Source organism: Balaenoptera borealis, assembly GCF_965194805.1.
Source record: "Balaenoptera borealis genome assembly, chromosome: 6".
Classification (NCBI taxonomy): domain Eukaryota; kingdom Metazoa; phylum Chordata; class Mammalia; order Artiodactyla; family Balaenopteridae; genus Balaenoptera; species Balaenoptera borealis.
In genome coordinates, this window is record NC_138863.1 from 128084959 (window position 1) to 128106145 (window position 21187).

At 41.0% G+C, this 21187-nt stretch overlaps 1 protein-coding gene across 7 annotated transcripts in view; it reads left to right on the top strand.

Moving 5' to 3' along the window:
- The first annotated feature begins 11702 nt into the window (after positions 1-11702).
- FAM168B (family with sequence similarity 168 member B) overlaps positions 11703-21187 on the top strand; it is a 37403-nt gene continuing 27918 nt past the window's right edge. Inside the window, exons 1-3 of one of the 7 annotated variants that reach the window (XM_082395496.1) lie at positions 11703-11937; positions 12747-12789; positions 18238-18318. In XM_082395496.1, coding sequence (XP_082251622.1) covers positions 18249-18318 — 70 coding nt within the window. In that variant the 5' untranslated portion in view covers positions 11703-11937; positions 12747-12789; positions 18238-18248. Of the gene's footprint in view, positions 11938-12101; positions 12122-12746; positions 12790-12912; positions 12979-13017; positions 13042-16873; positions 16893-18042; positions 18062-18237; positions 18319-21187 lie in introns of those variants that run through there. The other 6 variants (XM_082395497.1, XM_082395495.1, XM_082395492.1 and 3 more) reach the window with 6 other exon arrangements.

Here is a 21187-nt window from a genome sequence, read left to right on the forward strand (position 1 = left end):
CACGGCACGCACTGCAGGCCGGGAGGTTCGGTGGGGCCCGGGCAAGCCTGGCTGATGCGCGGGGTGCGCAGGCTTAAGTTTCACGTGAAGAGGAACTGTAGGCCCCCCGATCTTGCTTATCAGTACCACCCTCCGGTGAAAGGAGCCGGGCAGGGCTCTTTAGAGAAACGACTGACTCTAGAACTGCTTCGGGGAAAGTACAGCTGATTGGAGCATCGTGTAGCGCCAGAAGTACGGAATGCTCAAAAATAACGCGTGTAGGCGTGTCAAGGGACATAGGAGTCAACCTGAAACAGCTTCCAGTGCCCAAACCTGGCACAGTTATAACTTAGAATATAAAATAAGTATATTTGAGTCCATTCTGCTGTAAATAATTAAATACATTACTGGGGAGAGGAGCTAACTCTTCCTTACCGAAGAATTCTAATTAACCATGCTCCATACAGAGGGGTATTAATCTCCACCCACGCACCCCTGAGCGTGGGCTGTGCATGGTCACTTCCTCCCAGAGTGCAGTGTTGGAAAGGGGAAAAATAACTTCTACGGAGGAGAAACCTGACAAACTCTTCTCAACCACGTGATCAAGGTTAACAGCAACAGCAATAAGTCTTGTTGATAGTATTTACCCTTGATATGATGTAATCACAAGGTCAGTTTTCCTGCAGTCTTACTCCCCAAAGCAAGCATAGCCCCAGTCTAACTATGAGAAAAACAGCAGACAAATCCCAATTGAGGGATATTCCACAAAATACCTCACCAGGGACTTCCCTGGTGGTCCAGTGGCTATGACTCTGCGCTCCAAATGTAGGGGGCCCGGGTTTGATCCCTGGTCAGGGAACTAGATCCCACATGCTGCAAATAAAAGATCCCGCATGCCGCAGCTAAGGCCCAGCGCAGCCAAATAAATAAATGAATAAATATTAAAAAAAAAAAAATACCTCACCCGTATTCCTCAAAACTATGAAAGTCGTGAAAAACAAAGAAAGACTGAGAAACTCACATGCAGTGTAGTGTACTGGATGGGATCCTGTAACAGGAAAAAAAAAAATGTTAGTGAAAAAATTTGTAAACTCCAAATAAATTTTTTATTTTAGTTAATTGTAATTATTAGCTATTTTTAGTTTTGACAAGTGTACCATGGTTATGTAAGATGTTAACTTTAGGGGAAACTGAGTGAAGGGTATAGTCCCTCAGTATCGTCGGGGGATACTGACCTCTCTCAGTAGAGCTACAAGTCTAACTCTGACTACCTTCCGTGTTAGGTACCTATCTTTCAGGGCTTGGATTTGGAGTGTCCAAAAATACACTAACATATTGTCTTTGAGTGATGCGATTGTGCATGACTTATTTCTTCTTCCTACTTTTCTGTACTTTCCAAATTTTCTTTAATGCATCACTCAAACAACTTAAAAATCACTTTAACAACTTAACGACAAGAAAAAGTAATACTTGAATCCAGTTTGGTGAAGGTAGATGTTCTGGGAACTGGAGCAGGTGCACCCACTAGTAAGTTTTCTGGTTAATAAAATTGGCTTTCTGTCCAAGTCTGCTGACAAGAAAATTACAGTAGGGAGAAGGCTAACGTTGGGTAAGCCACACATCTCCCAGTACTAAATATGTGGCCAATACTGAAAGCTGTGCTTCAGGGAACCACACTGTGTCTCTGCTTCCATCAGCTGCTTGACTCCTTGGCTGCATAGAACATGTGGTCCTCAACCCAGGCAAACCAAATTAAGACCTGATTAGCCCCACTTCCCAATTACTAGTACTCTTTCTTTATTGCAAAAAGGAAAGTGATAAGTTCTTGTGGTTAAAAAAGAAAAGCTAAATAGGACATGAAGTAAAATATCATCCCCCTGCCAATCGCACATAATCTGGAATGAGAATCTTCCAAGCAACAGGAGGTAATAGACATTCTTTTATTTCCAGCTTCCTTTACCTTTTCTAAATGAATCACAGCTGCTCATGTTCTCTTTGTTGGATTACTTTTTATTTTCCTGCAGCACCTATCTATCTATCTCTCTATCTATCTATAGCAGAGGTACCACTTAGGGTAGAGCAGTTGGACTTCACCAGCCCCACAATTTTCATCAGTACCCCAAATCCATCCCAACAGACATACAATTCTAGTGAGAACAGAGTGTGGGCTGAGCCAAAGCAAAGTCCAGCTCAGGAGTAGGAAGCTCTTCCACCGAGCTTGATACACCTTTGCTCCTCCTATGAGGAAATGCTGGAACTGCCTCTGTTGGGTAGGAAACAATGAGTTTTGTGCACTTATATTTGACTTTATTTTGCCCTCGACATCTGCTGAGAAGCTTTGGCTTTCTTCAGTTGAGTCCATTTCTTTTGAGGAGAGCAGTTGGGTTTTTGCCCACTATAAGTGTGAAACTCCCAATGCACACAAGAATGGGGAAGAGAGATGGGGTGCAGCTGCGGCACAGGCAGCCTTTCAGTTACTGTTCTTGTTTACAGGCCCATTTCTCACCACCTTTGCCCTCTGCCCCCATCACACTTGCTCTGGGTTGCAGGTTTTTCTACCTATTTGAACCATCCACTTGAAAGTGAGTCCTTTCACTCCCCCACCCAACCAGGGCCTCTACCACTGCTTCAGTTTTCTGTGCTGCCTATTATTTTTTAAACATCTATCATCTATTTCATAAAAGTCTAAGGAGAAAATAGAAGTGTAAAAGTGTATTCTTGATCTGCCATCTTGAATCAGAAGCCTCCAACCCCAGTTGCTTTCTCTCATGCTCAATTGTCTCAAAATGTTTGGTTAACTGACAGTGCCCTTAACTAGTTTTCCAGGACTTTTACAAATACCTTTTCTATTACTTTAATAGGGCCTTGGAAGGGAAGAGACATAGATCTCTGTGTTCAACCCAATGTGCGGAACCAAAACAGAGTTTTGTGCTCTCAAAAACTTTGCCTCCAGCTAGATGGTGAACAGAAAACAGTGCTGTTTTCCTATTAAACACTCAGTTTATATATAGTTGACAAGAAAAACACTAAGACTCCAATATAAAAACAGGCAAAGGGACTTCCCTAGTGGTCCAGTGGCTAAGACTCCACGCTCCCAATGCAGGGGGCCTGCGTTTGATATCTGGTCAGGGAACTAGATCCCACATTCCACAACTAAAAATCCCACATGCCGCAACAAAGATCCCGTGTGCTGCAACTAAGGCCCGACACAGCCAAATAAATAAATATATAAAAAAAAGAAAAGGCAAAGGATATATGAATAAATCATTCACAAAGAAAAAATGCGAATGCAACAAATATTTTTAAATGAATCTTGCCTGCAATCTAGCAAATGCAAATTAAAACAAATGAAATATAGATTTTCAGTGATCAAATTTTAAAAGATTTTTTAAAAATTTAATCAGCTATACATATACATATATCCCCATATCTCCTCCCTCTTGAGCCTCCCTCCCACCCTCCCTATCCCACCCCTCTAGGTGGTCACAAAGCACCGAGCTGATCTCCCTGTGCTATGCAGCAGCTTCCCACCAGCTATCTAAAAGATAGTGGGAAATTTTAAAAGATTTTTAGTGAAATACTCAATAGAAGGATTTGATGAGATGGTCACTGTGATACACTTGCTTGTGCAATTGTAAATTGGTACAATCCTGGAACAAAATTTGATAATATCAAGAGGTTTAAAATACTTCATACTTGGGAATTCCCTGGTGGCCCAGTGGTTAGGACTCTGTGCTTTCACTGCTGAGGGCCTGGGTTCAATCCCTGGTCAGGGAACTAAGATCCCCTCAAGCCGCGTGGCACCACCAAAAAAAAAAAAAAAAATACTTCATACTCTTTAAACCAGTAATTCTTTGAGGCAACTATCCCATAATAAACAGAAACTCCAGCCAAAAATTGTTTACAAGGATGTACATCAGGTATGTAAGAAATGGAAATTAAAACAATCCTGAACACACTACGATATATAAAATAGATAAGCAACAAGGATTTACTGTTTAACACAGGAAATAATATTCAGTATCTTATAATAACTTATAATGGAAAATAAACTGAAAAAATATAATATATCTATATAACTGAATCACTTTGCTGTACACCTGAAACTAACACAATATTGTAAACCAACTACTTCAACTAAAAAAAAAAAAATCCTGAGACACAATTTCATACCTACTTGTTTGGCAAAAATCTAAAACTTCATGGTAAATGTGACAAATATGTGAAGCTACCAGGGTTCATACCTTAGTGGGAATAGTGTAGCTTGTTACAAACACTTTAAAGAACAATTCAGCACTACCTAGTAAGTTTTAAGGTGCAGGTACCCTATGACCAAACAATGCTGCTTCTAGGCAAGTGCCTTTAGCATAGTATTTTCAAACTGTTTGACTCTCACTTACAATAATAAATTTACTTCATAACTCAGTACATAACATATGAGTAAAAAAATTTATACAAAAAGAACTTATTACCAAACAATACTTACCCTTACTCTTGTGGCACACACTCTACATTCTTATTTTCCAGTCTAATCCATGTTTAAAAACGCAGACAAATGAATCACTAGATTGATTTCGTGACCTGAGCCTGGAGCTGGGCTGCTGCTCATGATTATCTATTGCTCTGATTATCTATTGCCGCATACCAAACCACTGCAAAGCTTAAACACCTTATTATTCTCGTGTCTCAGACTACTCTGGGTTGCTATTTCCTGTATGTTAACTAGTAAGATCAAAGTGAAATAACCTTGTTGGAACTTCAGTTGTTTGTCAATGACATGAGTGACTTCTTTGCTGAATAGGATAGTAACAGTTTTTGAATATTAGGAGAATATTTTCTAAATTTTTTTGTTCTACTCACAGTGTGACACCTACAGACACCACCCCTTTTAAATTTTAATCTGCATTATTAATATTATCTCCATCATATGCATAAATCTATAAAGTTAACAAAACAATAGATCAAGCCCTGATTACTGTTATCTCATGAGTTGCATTCTTGCCCTGGCGGATTTCAGGCTCCAGAGGTGACGCCCAGGGAGGGAGGCAGGAAGGGAGCCCGCAGCCTAACGTAGCTCCAAGTTTCCACCTGGCAGGTCCCAAAGCTGCCAAGAGCCTTAGGGCACAGGCAACAAGACAGTAATTAAGAAAGGGTGAATTTTGAGTATTTATTCCTTTTGTCTTTACATCAAGTTCCTATAATTCAATTTTTAATAAAGTCTGGCTTGCCAAATTCCTGAAAATGTGTCCCTTGGATTCCAGGAGCCAGTGCAAGCATTGAAAGTCACCCCACACACCACTGAGCTTGATTAGCTGTTGTTCTCCTGAGGATAGATGCGTGGTTTCTTCCCAGTTTTTGGTTATTAACAATGAAACTGCTGTGAAACCTAAGTGACCATCGACAGATGAATGGATAAAGAAGATGTGGCACATATATACAATGGAATATCACTCAGCCATAAAAAGAAATGAAATTGAGTTATTTGTAGTGAGGTGGATGGACCTAGATTCTGTCATACAGAGTGAAGTAAGTCAGAAGGAGAAAAACAAATAGCATGTGCTAACACATATATATGGAATCTAAAATAAAAATGGTTCTGATGAACCTAGGGGCAGGACAGGAATAAAGACACAGACGTAGAGAATGGACTTGAGGACACGGGGAGGGGAAGGGTAAGCTGCGACGAAGTAAGAGAGTAGCATTGACATACATACACTACCAAATGTAAAATAAATAGCTAGTGGGAAGCAGCTGCATGGCACAGGGAGATCAGCTCGGTGCTTTGTGACCACCTAGAGGGGTGGGATAAGGAAGGAGGGTGGAAGGGAGACGCAAGAAGGAGAGGATGTGGGGATATACATATGCATATAGCTGATTCACTTAGTCACACAGCAGAAACTAACACAACACTCTAAAGCAATTATACTCCAATAAAGATGTTAAAAAAAAAAAACTGCTATGAAAATTGAAAATTCCTGTACAATTCTTTGCATTAAGGTATGCTTTCATTTTCTTTGGCAGATACCTTCAATTTGCTGGGTGATAGGATAGGTGTATGCTTATTCTTTTAAAAGAAATGACCATACCTTTTTCCAAAATGATTATACCATTTTATACTCTCATCAAAATATAAGATTTTAATTTATTTTTAATTTAATTTTAGAACGTGTAATACATTCATGCAGTGCAAAAGAAAAACAAACCTTGAAAATGATCATTCTCACCGGTACCCAGGTTTGCTCAGGGTCCACTCAGTCCCTAGCCTCACCACAGGTAAGCACTGCTGCTATTGGGTGGGGCAAAAAGTGCCTTCAGTTTTTTAAGTAAAAATAAAAGACACATTTTTCATTTTCACCAAGAACTTTATTGAACAACGTATTCACCCTTTTTTCCCACTACCTTCTGCCAATTTCCAGGCAATTTCACAATTCCATCTTCCCAAAACTTTTTATCTTTTTGAGCAAGGAACTGTTCCAGGTGCCTTTTACAGTCTTCCCGGGAATTGAAATTTTTTCCATTAAGAGAATTTTGGAAAGAACGAAATAAATGGAAATCCGAAGGCTCAATGTCTGGTGAATACAGCGGATGAATCAGAACTTCCCAGCCAAGCTGTAACAGTTTTTGCATGGTCATCAAAGAAACATATGGTCTTGCATTATCCTCATGGAAGATTATGCGTTTTCTGTTGACCACTCTGGACGCTTTTTGTTGGGTGCTGTTTTCAGTTGGTCTAATTGGGAGCAGTACTTGTTGGAATTAATTGTTTGGTTTTCCAGAAGGAGCTCATAATAGAGGACTCCCTTCCAATCCCACCATATACACAACATCACCTTCTTTGGATGAAGACCAGCCTTTGGTGTGGTTGGTGGTGGTTCACTTCACCTGCCCCGTGACCTCTTCCGTTCCACATTGTTGTACAGTAGCCACTTTACATCACCCATCACAATTTGTTTTAAAAATGGAACGTTTTCATGACGTTTCAGTAGAGAATCACATGCGGAACTATGGTCAAGAAGGTTTTTTTTGCTTAACTTATGTGGAACCCAAACATCAAAGTGATGAACATAACCAAGCTGGTGCAAATGATTTTCAACGCTTGATTTGGATATTTTGAGTGTGTCGGCTATCTCCCGTGTGGTATAACGTTGATTGTTCTCAATTGTTGTTTCGATTTGATCGCTATCAACTTCAACTGGTCTACCCAACCATGGAGTATCGTCCAGCGAGAAATCTCCAGCACGAAACTTCGCAAACCACTTTTGACATGTTCTATCAGTCACAGCACCTTCTCCGTACACTGCACAAATCTTTTTGTGCATATCAGTTTTCTTGAAATAATAAAGCATAATATGCAGAAATTGTTGCTTTTTTTCTTCCATCTTCAATATTAAAATGGCTACACAAAAATTCACCAATTTTGATGTCTTTTTTAAATGCATGCTGATATGACAGCTGTCACATACAATCTAACAAAATTGTTTCGAATGAAGTTAAAGACAACTAAGCTCTACCAGAGCCATCTTACAGAAAAAAACGAATGAACCTTTTGGCCCACCCAATACTTTCTTGGATTTTTACAATTATTTGTTTGTATGAAAGTAAATACAAATATATATTTTCATTTCCCCTTTTTACATAATCTTCTTTAGCACAGTTGAATCATTTAGCTAAGTCTGCCATAACAAATACCACAGACAAGACAGTTTAGACAAGAGAAATTTATGTTCTAACAGTTCTGGAGGCTGGAAGTCCAAGATGAAGGTGCTGACAAGATTGCTTTCTCCTGAGGTCTCTCTCCTTGGCTTGCTTGGCTTGGTCATCTACTCACATGCTTGTCCATAGATCTATCTTGTCTGTATCCTAATCTCTTTTTATAAAGACAGCAGTCAGATTGGATTAGGGCCTGCCCTACTGACCTCATTTTAACTTAATTACCTCTTTAAAGGCTCTATCTGGGGCTTCCCTGGTGGCGCAGTGGTTGAGAATCTGCCTGCTAATGCAGGGAACGCGGGTTCGAGCCCTGGTCTGGGAAGTTCCCACGTGCCACGGAGCAACTAGGCCTGTGTGCCACAACTACTGAGCCTGCGCGTCTGGCGTCTGTGCTCCGCAACAAGAGAGGCCACGATAGTGAGAGGCCCGCGCACCGCGATGAAGAGTGGCCCCCACTTGCTGCAACTAGAGAAAGCCCTCGCACAGAAACGAAGACCCAACACAGCCAAAAATAAATAAATTAATTAATTAATTTAAAAAAAAAAGAAAACTTTAAAAAAAATTATAAAAAAAAAAGGCTCTATCTGCAAATACAGTTCCATTCTGAGGCACTGGGGTTTAGGGCTTCCGCACATGAATTGAGAATAAGGGACACAGTTCAGCCCATAACAGCAGTGCTACTCTTTGTTTTGTTCATTTAACAGTCTACCTTGAAGATATTTCCTGTTCAGTATATGGAAAGGTTGCTCATTTCTTTCTTGAGTTATGGAGTAAATTATTCAGTCAGTCCTTTAGGACAAACACTAGGGTTGCTTCGGATATTTTCCTACTCTTAGCAATACTGCAATGAATAAACTTGAACCTATTTCATTTTACACTTCAGAGAGTTTCTTTGTAGAGCAACTCCCAGAAGTGGAATTGTTGGATGAAAAGTTTTCTGAATATTTGTCTAGATACACAGCATCAAATGGTCCCCTCTCCATTCCAGCAATGTGTCTGCTTCACTACAGCCTCAACAATAGTCACTTTTTTTTGATGCTTGCCAATCAAATAGGTGAAAAGATGCTATCTCAAAGAGTTTTGACTTGCATTTTTTTTTTATGAGTGAGGCTGAATTTTTTTTTTTTCATAGGTTTATGAGCCACTTATTTCTTTTTCTGTGAACTCTCAATTTCTACTGAGTTTTAGGACTTTCTCTGACTGACTTCTGGAAGCTCTTTGAATATTAAGGAGATTAGCCCTTTGACTATGATACGTGTTGGGACTATTTCTTCCTCGTTAATCATTTGTCTTTTTACTATGCTCATGGTGATTTTTGTCAAACCGAAGTTTTTTATAGCCATGGTGTCTGGATTTTGAGAGGCAGTTTAAAAAGGCTTTCTTTACTCCATGGTTTAAAAATAATTTTCCATGTTTTCTTCTTGTTCTTTATGATTCCATGGTTGTACATTTATATCTCTTTTCATTTGGATTTTATTCTGGTATGGTGTAAGGTATAGATTCAATTTTACATTTTTTCAGATGGCTATGTTTCTGTCCCAATACCATTTATTAAACAGTCTATCTTTCTTCCCAGTGATTTGAGATGTTACCTTTATCAGATACCATCTTCCTAAAATAATTTGTATTTCTGAATTTTCTGTTATATTTCATTGGTCTATTTATGCAACTGTGACACACTGTTGATTGAGGATTCTAAATATGTTTTCTTGTCTGATAGGTTTAGTAGCCCCCTCACTATTACTCTTTATTTTCAAAGTTTTCCAGGCAGTTATGTTTTTTTTTTTTTTTGGTCATGCAGCACGGCTTGCAGGATCTTAGTTCCCCAACCAGGGATTGAACCCAGGCCCTTGGCAGTAAAAGCGCAGGGTCCTAACCACTGGGCCGCCAGGGATTTCCCCAGATATTCTTGCTTTCGATTTTTCTTGTTGATTTTTTCCTCATGTGTAAATTAGAATTACTTTATCTACTTAAAAATAATTATTGGTGTTTGATAGGAACTGTATTAAATTCATAAATTTAGAAGAATTATCCAAGAATATGATGTTTTTCTCCATGAATTTGTGTTCTTTTGTGCCATTTGGTGGTTATTTTAAATTTTATTCATATAGATCTTGCACAACTCTTACGAAAGTTTATTGCTAGGTATTATATTGTTATATTTATATATTGGTTTATTTAGTTTTCCTTTAAGTAACTGTATAAAATGGATCTTTTCTTCTATTTTATCGACTAATTAGTTATTTAGAGACATGATAGCTATCTTTTTTTTCCTCACTTCAATTATCACTTGCTGCTGGATTCTCTTACTGTTTGTGTAGTTTTTTAGATGATTCCACTTGCTTTACATCTGTTGACTAAGTGAGAAATAAACCTCTATTGTGTGAAGACACTGAGATTTGGGGCTTGTTACTGCAGCATTTCCTAGCTATCCTGACAGATACAAGTGACTTAAAAAAAATAAAGACGCTCAACACACAAATATATTAGGGTTAAATTCTCCGGGGGCAGTGGTATGGAATCAGGAGTTTAAGGAGAAAAAGCAAGAATGGAATTTCATACTGTTACAGAACTTATTCATGTATTTTTTAAAATTAATTAATTTTATTTATTTTTGGCTGCATTGGGGCTTCATTGCTGCCGGCGGGCTTTCTGTAGTTGCAGTGAGCGGGCTTCTCATTGTGGTGGCTTCTCTTGCTGCACAACATGGGCTCTAGGCGCAGGGGCTTCAGTAGTTTTGGCTCATGGGCTTAGCTGCTCTGCAGCATGTGGGATCTTCCAGGACCAGGGTTCGAACCCGTGTCCCTGCATTGGCAGGGGGATTCTTAACCACTGCGCCACCAGAGAAGCCCAGAACTTATTCATCTATTTTTAAAATGGAAAATAGTGGGAATCGAATCACCATGGTGGGTATGTTTTAAAGAATAACATCCAGTTTTATTTAAAACCTTCATCACTTATAGCGTGCCAAAAATCAAGTCCTTTGCAACTATTTTAACCTGCACTGAAATCTTAGAGATGCCTAGTAAAAAGTCTTTAGGAACCGTAGCAGATGTTCTCAGCCTGGTCAGGGCAAGGTAGACTGCCTGGATTCTTCCTGCTGAGTACAGGCCACAGGATTCCTTCACCTTTCTCCAAGGCAGACCCATCGGCTCTCAGCTCACACAGGGAACCTGTGGGTCCAAGTAACGTTGCAGAGACAGGAAGAGCAGCTCTGGGAAAGCGCACAGCCAGAACTCCCTCTTTCAGAGCAAGTGCTCTGAAGCCAGACGTTGGGGTTTCAATCCCGGGTCGCCTTCCTAGGAGTTGTGTGCTCTCGAAGAACGTTGTCAACCTCTTCGTGCCTTCCTCATTTGTAAAACGACTTATTATGAGTATTAAGTGACTTAATGAATGCAGAGTATCGAAAACAGCGAACGCAAAGAGCGCCGGAGCACGCGGGCGGCCAGCGTGGCGGCTCCGCGAGCTCGGGCGGTCCCAGCGCCGAGCCCCAGGCCGCCCGGCCGTCAGCGGGGCCTTCCCGCTCCTCCGACCACCCCGGCCGGGGGCGCGGAGCCTGACAGTCGGGAGAGGCGCAGACCCTCCGCCGCGGCAGCATTTACACGAGGGTCCCTGTAGTGCGGCGCTGTTTGAAAATACGAAACCGAATACATTTTTTTCTTAAGAAGTTAATAAAACCCTATAATTATGTTCCACTGTGTTCTTTCCACACTGCACGAAGAGCGCAAAGATAGCGTAAGGAAAAACATGAGCGTTTGTTCGAAAAAGTCAACAGGTACGCCCCGGGCGCCGATGACCTCTCAGGCACTCAGCCCTCCAGGCTCCAAATTCCGAGAGCCCGAGGACTCGGCCGGAGGATCTCCGCGCCGCGAGGCTCCCCGTTGCCTCCACATCCGGGCGCTTCTCGGACGCCGGCGGGAGCGCGCACGCCAGCTCCGAGCCCGGAAGGTGCCGTGAGGTCACGTGCCGGCGCGCCCCCGCCGCGGCGGGCTCCAGGCGGAAGTGAGGTTGGAGCTCGGCGGCTGCGCAGCGTTGGCGGGGAGCGCGGGCTGCGAAGAGGCGGACCGGGCCGAGAGGGGCGAGCGGGAACGCGGGCCGGGGAGGCGGCGGCGGCAACCGGGGCCTCGCGGCTCAGCCCCGCATCGGAGCAGGCCTCCGCGGCGCGCGCCCCTCGCCGAGCCCGACCGCCGTGCCCGCCCCGGGCCGGCGAGCGCTGGTCACCGAGGCCCAGGCCGCCGCCGCGGCGCCGTGAGTGCGGGCGGGGCGCGCGAGGGGTTCGGCGGCGGCTTGCGCTGCCGGAAGTGCGGCGCTTTGTGCGGCCGACCTGGGCGGCGCCAAGGTCGGGCCCGCGGCGGTGCTTTGTCCCGCGCGGGGCAGGGCGGGCCGGTGAGGCCCGAGGGAGGCGGAGCTGGGCGACCGGGCGCGCGGGCAGGTGCGACGTGGGCGGCGGGGACGTTGCCTGGGGGCCGGTGAGAGGGGCGTTCGTTGCACGAGAATGTTCTCTGGGTCTTTTTAAGGTCCAGGTGATTAGATCAGTAAAATGAGCAAGAAATGGGGAAGCAGTGGGGTGGTGTTTTTGTAACTTAGGTTTAAGGTTCTTAGGATTTTCATCGTTTCCAGTGTGTAAACTATTCACTTTGTCTACTCACAGAGTAAACATTATTCCATTTGTCCGGCAGAAGCTTAGCTTGAACGGGTTCAGTGTTTTCTTCAGAAAGGACGTGTCGTGGCCCATTCTGGGTTAACTTTGAGAGATGCGCCTTTACCCCCAAACGGGGTCGTCTTTTTTTATAGTGTATATAAGCATGTGTCTAATGGGTTGTATGAGTTAATGCTTCATTAAAGTCATACATAAAAGTATTATGTAGTGTTTTGCCAAGCAAAACAATTTTTTAAATGAAAAGCTTTGTCTAGTTTCCCCTCAAGTTCTCAGATCATCCTTGTGTAATTTCAGATGATTTTTTCAAATAGTCTATGAAAAACTTGACAATAATAGTAGGGACACATTTTAGAACTTTGGTAAATAAACAAGTAGTGGATTATTTTTTCTTTGACAGCCAAGAATTGAACAATTAAAGGTTAATTTTTCTACTGTTGAAGGTACTGTGCTGCACACTGCGAAGTTTTTTTTGTCTCTTTTAAGCTTTATAAATCGGGCTTGCTTTAGTACGAGTGTTCGCATAGTTAACTTTTGTTTAGTCGCGTTTGTGACTAAATGCAGGCTTTAAGAGTTGGAGACTGCAGGCTTCCTCTAGGTTCTGTGCTGCAGTCACTGGACAGACCGAGCAGGTAGCGTGCCCTCGTCCTGCCTCCAGCCCTTGGGAATAGTGGAAGGATTGGGCTGTGTGTAAGGCAAGTGCCTGCAACCCAGGAGGAAGGAGGAAGCACCATCTGCTGCTGTTGCTATTACTGCCTCTGCCCTCCTATCAGGCCCTGATATACTTGTTAGGATTTTTAGTTAGTATTCTGCTGTACAACTGCCTTTCAGCTCATTTCCATTTTAAGGTTAGATAGAATTGTGATGTCAAAATTATTTGAATTTTCAAACATGGGGAAAAGGTGTAGGGTAATGCCACAGAGGTAGAGGATTCGAAGTATTAAAAAAGAAAACAAGTGCAATTAAAGAATATTTTAAGTTTTTTTACGTTCTGTAGTTTACAGGCAAATTTTTGTCTACCAGACTTGTCTTATGTAAACAGCTTCTTTTCCTGGATCAGTTGAGAGCGATTTTAAAGCAACAGTACACCAGTGTACTAGAGTTAATGGTTACTTTTCTTGTGTCTGTGTTCCACTTTATGTCTGTATCATTGAAGTCTCTCCAGTTGTTCTGTGCAGAAAAATGTGAATTTTGCAATAGATTGCAAACCTTGATAGTGAAAGTAGAGTTTGGGGGAGTTTAGAATTTTATCTTATTATATACTCTTGATGTTATCAGATGTTACCGAGAATTTCCAGTTTAGATTGCATTAAAGGGATTTTATCTTGTATATTGCTGTCTGAGAGAGAATTTAAGCCCCTCGACATTAGTTTTCTTGATATGAAATACTAAGACAAGGCCTTTAAAGTTTTAGAATTACTATTTTGTGTGGGAACTTTGTTTAGGTCATGGTGTATTTTGAGACTAGAGAAAGTAGTACAGTGATGGGTCTTAAATATACTTTCCCTCTGATTATTATTGAATTTTCAAATTGAGAAATTTTTGTTGTCATCTTCTTTTTTAAAGGTAAATCTGAGACTTACTTATTTTGCTGCAGGTGTCAAACCACCCTTAGGGATTCTGACATTTGAGTCATTACAAATGAGAAACTTAAAAAAAAAAAAAAAAAGTGATGCCCTTAGGATCTAGCCTTGGAATTGTGATCTTCGGCCCACACCAAATCAGACTGGGAAATTGGTGGTTTCTGGGTGGCCAGTGGCACTAGAATCCCAGGCAGAGTGGTGATGGTTTTTTCCTTAATTTTTCATTATTTAAAAAATATGAAAATACAGTGTACAGCCATATACCCAATATCTCAATTCCTTTTATGTAGAAATATTTTAAATTACGACTTCATGTCATTTTTATCCTTACATAGTTTAATATGTACTTCTAAAAATTGATGCATCTTTACATAACCAAAATAGTATTATCACATGTAACAAAATTAATGTTTGTTTAATGCCGTTTGATACCTAGCCCATATTCATTTGTATCCTCAAATCCTTAAAATAACCTTTTTACAGTTTTTTCCGTCTTAAAATCAGGATCCAAACAAAAGTCTCTTATGGCCTTTATTAAATCTGTCTTAATCTAGAACTATCCTTCTCTCCACCCTCCACCTTTTCCCAGACCATTGACTTATGAAGAAACTGGACCCCCTTGTCCTCTAGAATGCCCTCCTTTTGGCTTTGTCTGATTGCTTCGTGGTGTTCAGCATATTCCTCTAACTCCTGCCTTTTTCTGTAACCTGGTAGGTAGATGTATAGGCTGCATTGGATTCAGATTTTAGTGTTTTAGTCGCAGTACACCTCAGATGATGCAGAGTAATTCCATCATATGAGGATGCAGATAATTAAGTAGTTTGACTGTTAGTGATGTTAAGATTGGTCAGTGGGTTCAGCGTTCATATCCACTAATCAGTAACAGATATGTTTCAACAATTCTGAATTAGATTTTAAATAAATGTCTTAACTTCATATTTATTGCTACGAAGAGTCCTATATTTTCCATTGGACAGTTCTTTTATTAAAGAACATTCAGAAAATATTTATGAGCTATCTCCGGACCAAGCACTAGTGAGATGCAGGGGGACAGGGCTGAATAAGGTATTTTCCCTGCCCTTGAGGCTCACGATCTTTGGGGAATCTCTCATCATATGAACAAGTAATTTAAAAAGCTGTATGACAGTTGTTCACAGAAGTTGTACAAACATTTTCTTTTGTTAATCCTGTTATTTTTTTAACCTATAATTTTTAATTATGACTTCTTAATCACTTTAGGAAATAGTTATTATTAGCCTCTTGGGAAGTATAAGTGCTTTCAGGAAACGTAACTTCTGGTTAGTTTGCAACTTATGGTATTTAGAATTCAAATGCAATTTTATACATTGTTTAGTGGCAAATGTGCAGTAGGATTGTATTGCTGGTTTAGATGTAAGTCAGGTCATGAAAGGAGAGCCTTGTATTCAGTGCTTCATTGGAATTGTCTGCAGTTCCTGGCTGTTATGAATAATGCTGTTATAAACTTTCATGTACAAGTTTTTGTATGGATGTATGTTTTCACTTGTCTTGGGTATATACCTAGGAGTGGAATTGCCAGGTCAAATGGTAATTCCTGTGTTTAACTGCTACGCTACGCTGTTCATCGGCTTCATGGCCTACCAGGTGACATCTCCTGCTCAGCCCCACATTTAAGGGTCCCCACACGGTTTCAGTCTAACCCATGTCTCCATAATCATCTTTGCTGATTCCCTACATGTAGCCTAAGCTCCAAACAAGCCCAGTTGTAGTGTCCCTAAAGAGTGCATCTTGCATTTTCTAATTTCTGTGGCATTTCAAGATCCTACCTGTTTAGAGCTTATTGGAAACAGTACCTCCGTAATCCAAGTTATTCCTGACCGTTCTTTTCTTCCTGCTTGAATTTTTGCTCTCCCCACTCAACCCTCAGAACACTTTATTCCTTTATGGCACTTAACACTCTTTGGCCTGAATTACCATTATTTATGTCTTCTGTCTTACAGGCCTGTGTTGTCCAATACAGTAGCCATCACCTACATGTGACTGTACAATTAAAATTAAAGTTAAACATGTAGTTCCTTGGTCGTGCTAGCCGTATTTCAGGTGTTCAGTAGCCATTAGTGACTACTCTATGTGGACAGAGCAGACATACATTTCCATCTTCACAGAAAGTTCTGTTGGACAGTACTTCTCTAGATTGCAAACTCAGAGCAGGGGCTGCGACTTTTTTTCCCCCGTGGCCTTTGTGTAGTGCTTTACTTATCTTGAATTCAATTAAGAAAATGAAATTACATTCTGGCACAGAATAGAGAAAGAGAGTTTTGGGAAGTATTCACTTCTCCAGAGATGGGAGTCGAACCAGAGAAGTAGATGAAATATGTGAAGACCTCCACATCCTCATGTTGTAGGTCCACCAAAAATGGGTTAAAAGTGCAGGAAAATGGGGATTGGCAGTTACCAATTTGTTTATTCTTAAACTGTGGTGTAAAATACAGTTGATTCTCATGTCTACTTCCTATGCCTTCCTATCCTTGTTTCTTTGTAGTCTGTTCTGTAGATCTGCATTGTCCAGGGTGGTAGCCTCTAGCCACACGTGACTATTTAGATTTAGATTGAAGTTAAATAAACTAAAAAATAGGATCCTGTGCTAACCACATTTTTCAGGTGCTCAGTGTTTACTTGGAGCTAACGGATGCTATATTGGACAGCACAGATAGAGAACATCTTCATCTTTGTAGAAAGTACTGTTGCACAGCACTGATCTAGACTTCTCTCTTAGCTGTGGTTCTGGATGTCATGGCATCAAAAAGTATCTCTGCCTTTTGGTTTGGAAGTTAAAGAAATAAGATAATTACTTAGGTGATGAGTATCAATATCAATCACTGATATCCCCAATTTATTTCTACTTTAGAACTTGTTACAAAGGCTAAGGACTTGACCAGGTATAGTTTCTACTGAACTGCTTGGTTGTAAATATTCTGAGTCAGGTGAGCTGAAAATATGAAGTGGTTTGTTTTTGCATTTTGCCTTTGTAATGGAATTTGATACCTAGAGTGTTTTGAGGTGCATGTGTTTTTTAGAAAGTCAGCAGGTAGTTGCACCTTTTTTTGTGTAAGACATTGTTATTGGGGCTGAAGTTACTGCAAATAGGGCTAACTAAGTTCCAGTTCCCTATCTACATTCTAGCTGAGGATGTGGTGGGGAAGGCAGACACTAAAGCAAATACATGTACATTTTATGTTTTCCTTTTGTTTCTTTTTTTTTTTTTTTTTTTTGGCCATGCCACACAACTTGCAGGATCTCAGTTCCCCAAACAGGGATTGAACCCCGGCCACGGCAGTGAAAGTCCGGAATCCTAACCACTATGCCACCAGGGAACTGCCTGTTTTTCTTTTTACGTAGACTTTTTTTAAAGAGCAGTTTTAGGTTCACAGCAAAACTGAGCAGAAAGTGCAGAGTTCCCGTATACCTGTTGCTCCTCCCATTGCTGTTTTTATTTTTAAATTTAAGATCCCCTTTGTCCTTACTACCACATAAGTCAGGGAATACTGAATAGTCTTAATTAAGCTCACACTTTAAAAATACACTGGGTGATAAAATTCAGAGGAAGGGATAAAACCATGGTTGTAGCTGTGCAAGTTCGTGAACTTTTCAGGCAAAAAAGGTTGGGAATTATAGAATGGGTTAATAGAGTTGCTGGGCTGTGCTTATTTGTCTTTTTTTAGGAAATAGACATATATTTAACCTAAGTTATTTCAGAAATAGAGAAAAGTGCAAAATGAACACTAAACCACCCCATCTAGAGGTAATCACTGTTCATATTTTAATTTCCTCCCAGACTTTTTTCTGTTTGTGCTAGAGGTGCACATACCCATATGTGTAGGTGCAAATTTGGGAGCATACTGCATTACAGTATTGTACCATTTTTTTCCCCAATTAACGTGATATCAATCTGTATTTTTAAACACTTTAAAAAGCAGCTGCATGCTATTTCATGCTCTGGATAGATCTGGTTAAGACTGTTCTCTGTTATAAGGACATTTAGATTATTTATAGGTATTTTTTCACCGTTTTAAGCAGGGACACAGAGAACACTTTTTTCCCTTAGCTTCTGATGGACCGAAGAGAGTTATAAAGGAAAGCCTGTAGTGTCCTGGTGAGCACCCATTAGGACTTCGGTGTTCCTTTTCTGTTCTCTGGTGGTTGGCAGCAGCGTGAAATGCCTTGTTTTATAATATACTAGAGAAAGGACTCTTGTTCTTTTGAGACTGATGATGGAGAAAAACCTGAGAACAAAAGTGCTTGGCTAAATCACTTTTTTTCCCTTTTTAGTTCTTGAAATCATGAATCCTGTTTATAGCCCGGGTTCTTCTGGGGTTCCCTATGCAAATGCCAAAGGAATTGGTTATCCAGGTAAGCAAGTAAAATTTTGTTTCCATTTTTCAACTTTGAACACGTGGTGAATTTCTGTGTCACTAAGAATGCTTTCGATGGACAAACTCAGCTCATGTGGCTTAGATAGGGAAGAAAATGTATTGGCTCATGGAATTGAAAAATCAGGAGCTTGGTCTGGCTTTGGTCAGAGGCTGATCTGGTGGCTTCAAGGGTGGGGACTGGTGTCTGGTTCTCTACTTCCTGTGCTCAGCTTCACTTCCTCAGTGTCCTCTCAGTGTGCGTCACAGGTCACACTTCTCCCCATTGTGGTTCTGTGGTGCTCAGCCCCCCCCCCCTTGGCTGTGAGTCTCTTCATCTGGCTCTGGCTCTCATCTTGTTCCCTCCACGCCAGCACCTGGGGCCAGGAGGGGAGTCTGCTGATGAATTTAGGCCTGAGTCATGTTCCCCACCTTACTGAAGTCTGCTACTCCAACATGGGCTGTGATGGAGGGGGTGAAGCACAATTTGGGGGAATAGGAGTTGGTGGTCAAAAATAGCAAATTGTTGTCCTAAGTGAAAGGAATAGTTATTTGTAGAATTACAATCGTGGCTTTAGATAATATGGTGGAACAGATACTCTTAAAACCCTGTTGCTAAAAACCCTTGGAAAATTGAATAAAACATTTCAAAAACGTTTAACCGAACTTGCAAGAAAGGAAGAGATTTCTGCAGCTGAATATGAAAGCGACATAAAAACCAGAGCATTTGGCCATTGAGCTGATGCGTCTGTCCTGGGGGCATTTGTTATTTGTGGGTTTTAGCAACCCATTTGGGGACAGAAATTGAGGCCTTTGGCCCTTGTAAGGCTGGGAGTTGGAGTGGGACCCCTCATCAGTCTGATTCCTCCAGAGGGTGATACCCCCATTGGAGAGGTAGGCTAAACAATCCACGCACTGGCTCCACGGGGAAGTTCAGTTTCTGCTTGGGCTCTGGGAAGGGAGAACTCTCTTCTAAGAATTTGTAACTATTCAGGGATGTTTCAGGCTCTACTTTGAATTACTTGTCCTTCCCAGGGGGTCCATACATCGAGAAACTAACATAAAAAAATAGTCTCTAGGCGGCACTATTCCCTGGAGCACCTGACAGCAGCAGGTGCAGAACTGCTGTGGAGGCAAATGTTCTCAACCCAGGTTGTGTGGGTTTCCCACAAAGTTCTGCCTGTTAACAAGTCAAAATTATTACAGAACACTGTGATGTTATTCGTCATGTCAGAGTCACCAGTCATGATAGACAGCAGGAATAAAACAGAAACCATATCACACAAGCATGTTTAGAATTACTGAAGATGCAGAAGAAAGAATCATATCGAAAAGAACCAACTGGAACTTAAATGGAAAAAAAAAGGCGTTTGAACAAAATTCAAGTTAAGCTGCAGATAAAACACTGCTAAAGGGAGGACCAGAATGCAGTGTAAGGAAAGGGGGAAACAGACTGGTTAAGAAATAGAGGTGTTAGGATGAGAAGTTTTGAGGAGCATTAAAAGCTCCAGGGGGACTAAGTAGAGAGACTAGAAGAAAAGGAGTGCCAGGATTTTCCAGAATTGATAAAAGGTGATTTAGTGATAAGGCTTCCTGTCTTTAACGTATTAACACTAGTTTAAACAGAAGGCTAAATAGCTGAAGAGAATCCTGTGTAAATCTGAAACCAGGGAATAGGCAAAACCTGATGGTGTTAGCATTACCTGAGAGACTATATAATGAAACATTGGTTGCCTCTCATACCAGTTCTGTGCACTTTTTAAAATTTTATTTTATTTTTTAACATCTTTTTTTTAAAAATATTTTTTATTTTTTAACATCTTTATGGGAGTATAATTGCTTTACAATAGTGTGTTAGTTTCTGCTTTATAACAAAGTGAATCAGCTATACATACATCCCCATATCTCCTCCCTCTTGCATCTCCCTCCCAGGTGCACTTTTTTAGGGGTTTTCTTGGTCTTAAAATTACATTTAAAAGAAAATCTCTGTAACTTTAAATCTGTTTAAAATTTTATAGTTTCTTCTTATTTTATCCATTTCTTTATACCTGTCTTGTCTATTTTCTTGGTTTTAGTATTTTAGTCTCCTTGACTTTCATAAAACTCTCTAGATCAGCAAGGGTTTAGTGTAGGAACTAGTAACCACTCTAGGTATTTTGAATGGGAGTGGGAGTTAAACATAGCGAAATAATGTGCCTACAGAAGTTTGAGGCTAGCATAACTTCACTACCAAAAACTAACAAGACATTACAAGGAAAGAAAGTGCTTTTATACCGTTTTATACTTTTATACCAGTAAATGGAGAGGCTTGTCCATAACTTTCTAAAATTTACATTTAGTGGGAAAAAAGAAACACTTCCCAACAACTTCATCTTTTAATTGTAGTAATATGGTAACTGACATATGGTCAGCCCTTCATATCGGTGGATTTTGGGTATTGTGTCCTGGAACCAATACCCCTAGGATACTGAGGAATGACAATAATTGGGTTCATATGCACCATCTTACTGTTATTTTCTAATTGATAGCACCTGTTTTTTTTTTTGTTTTGTTCACTTTCTTTTTCTTCTTTTGGATTAACCAAGTATTTTTCATTAAATTTTTCCTTCTTTTAATTTTTGAAAAATTCTTTTGCTATTTAGTGATGACTCTAAAGATTACAACACTTTTTGCTTCCCCTCCCCTCCTCCCCTCCCCTCCCCTCCTCCCCTCCCCTCCCCTCCCCTCCTCCCCTCCCCTCCCCTCCTCCCCTCCCCTCCCCTCCCCTCCTCCCCTCCCCTCCCCTCCTCCCCTCCCCTCCCCTCCTCCCCTCCCCTCCCCTCCTCCCCTCCCCTCCTCCCCTCCCCCCTCCCCTCCTCCCCCCCCCTCCC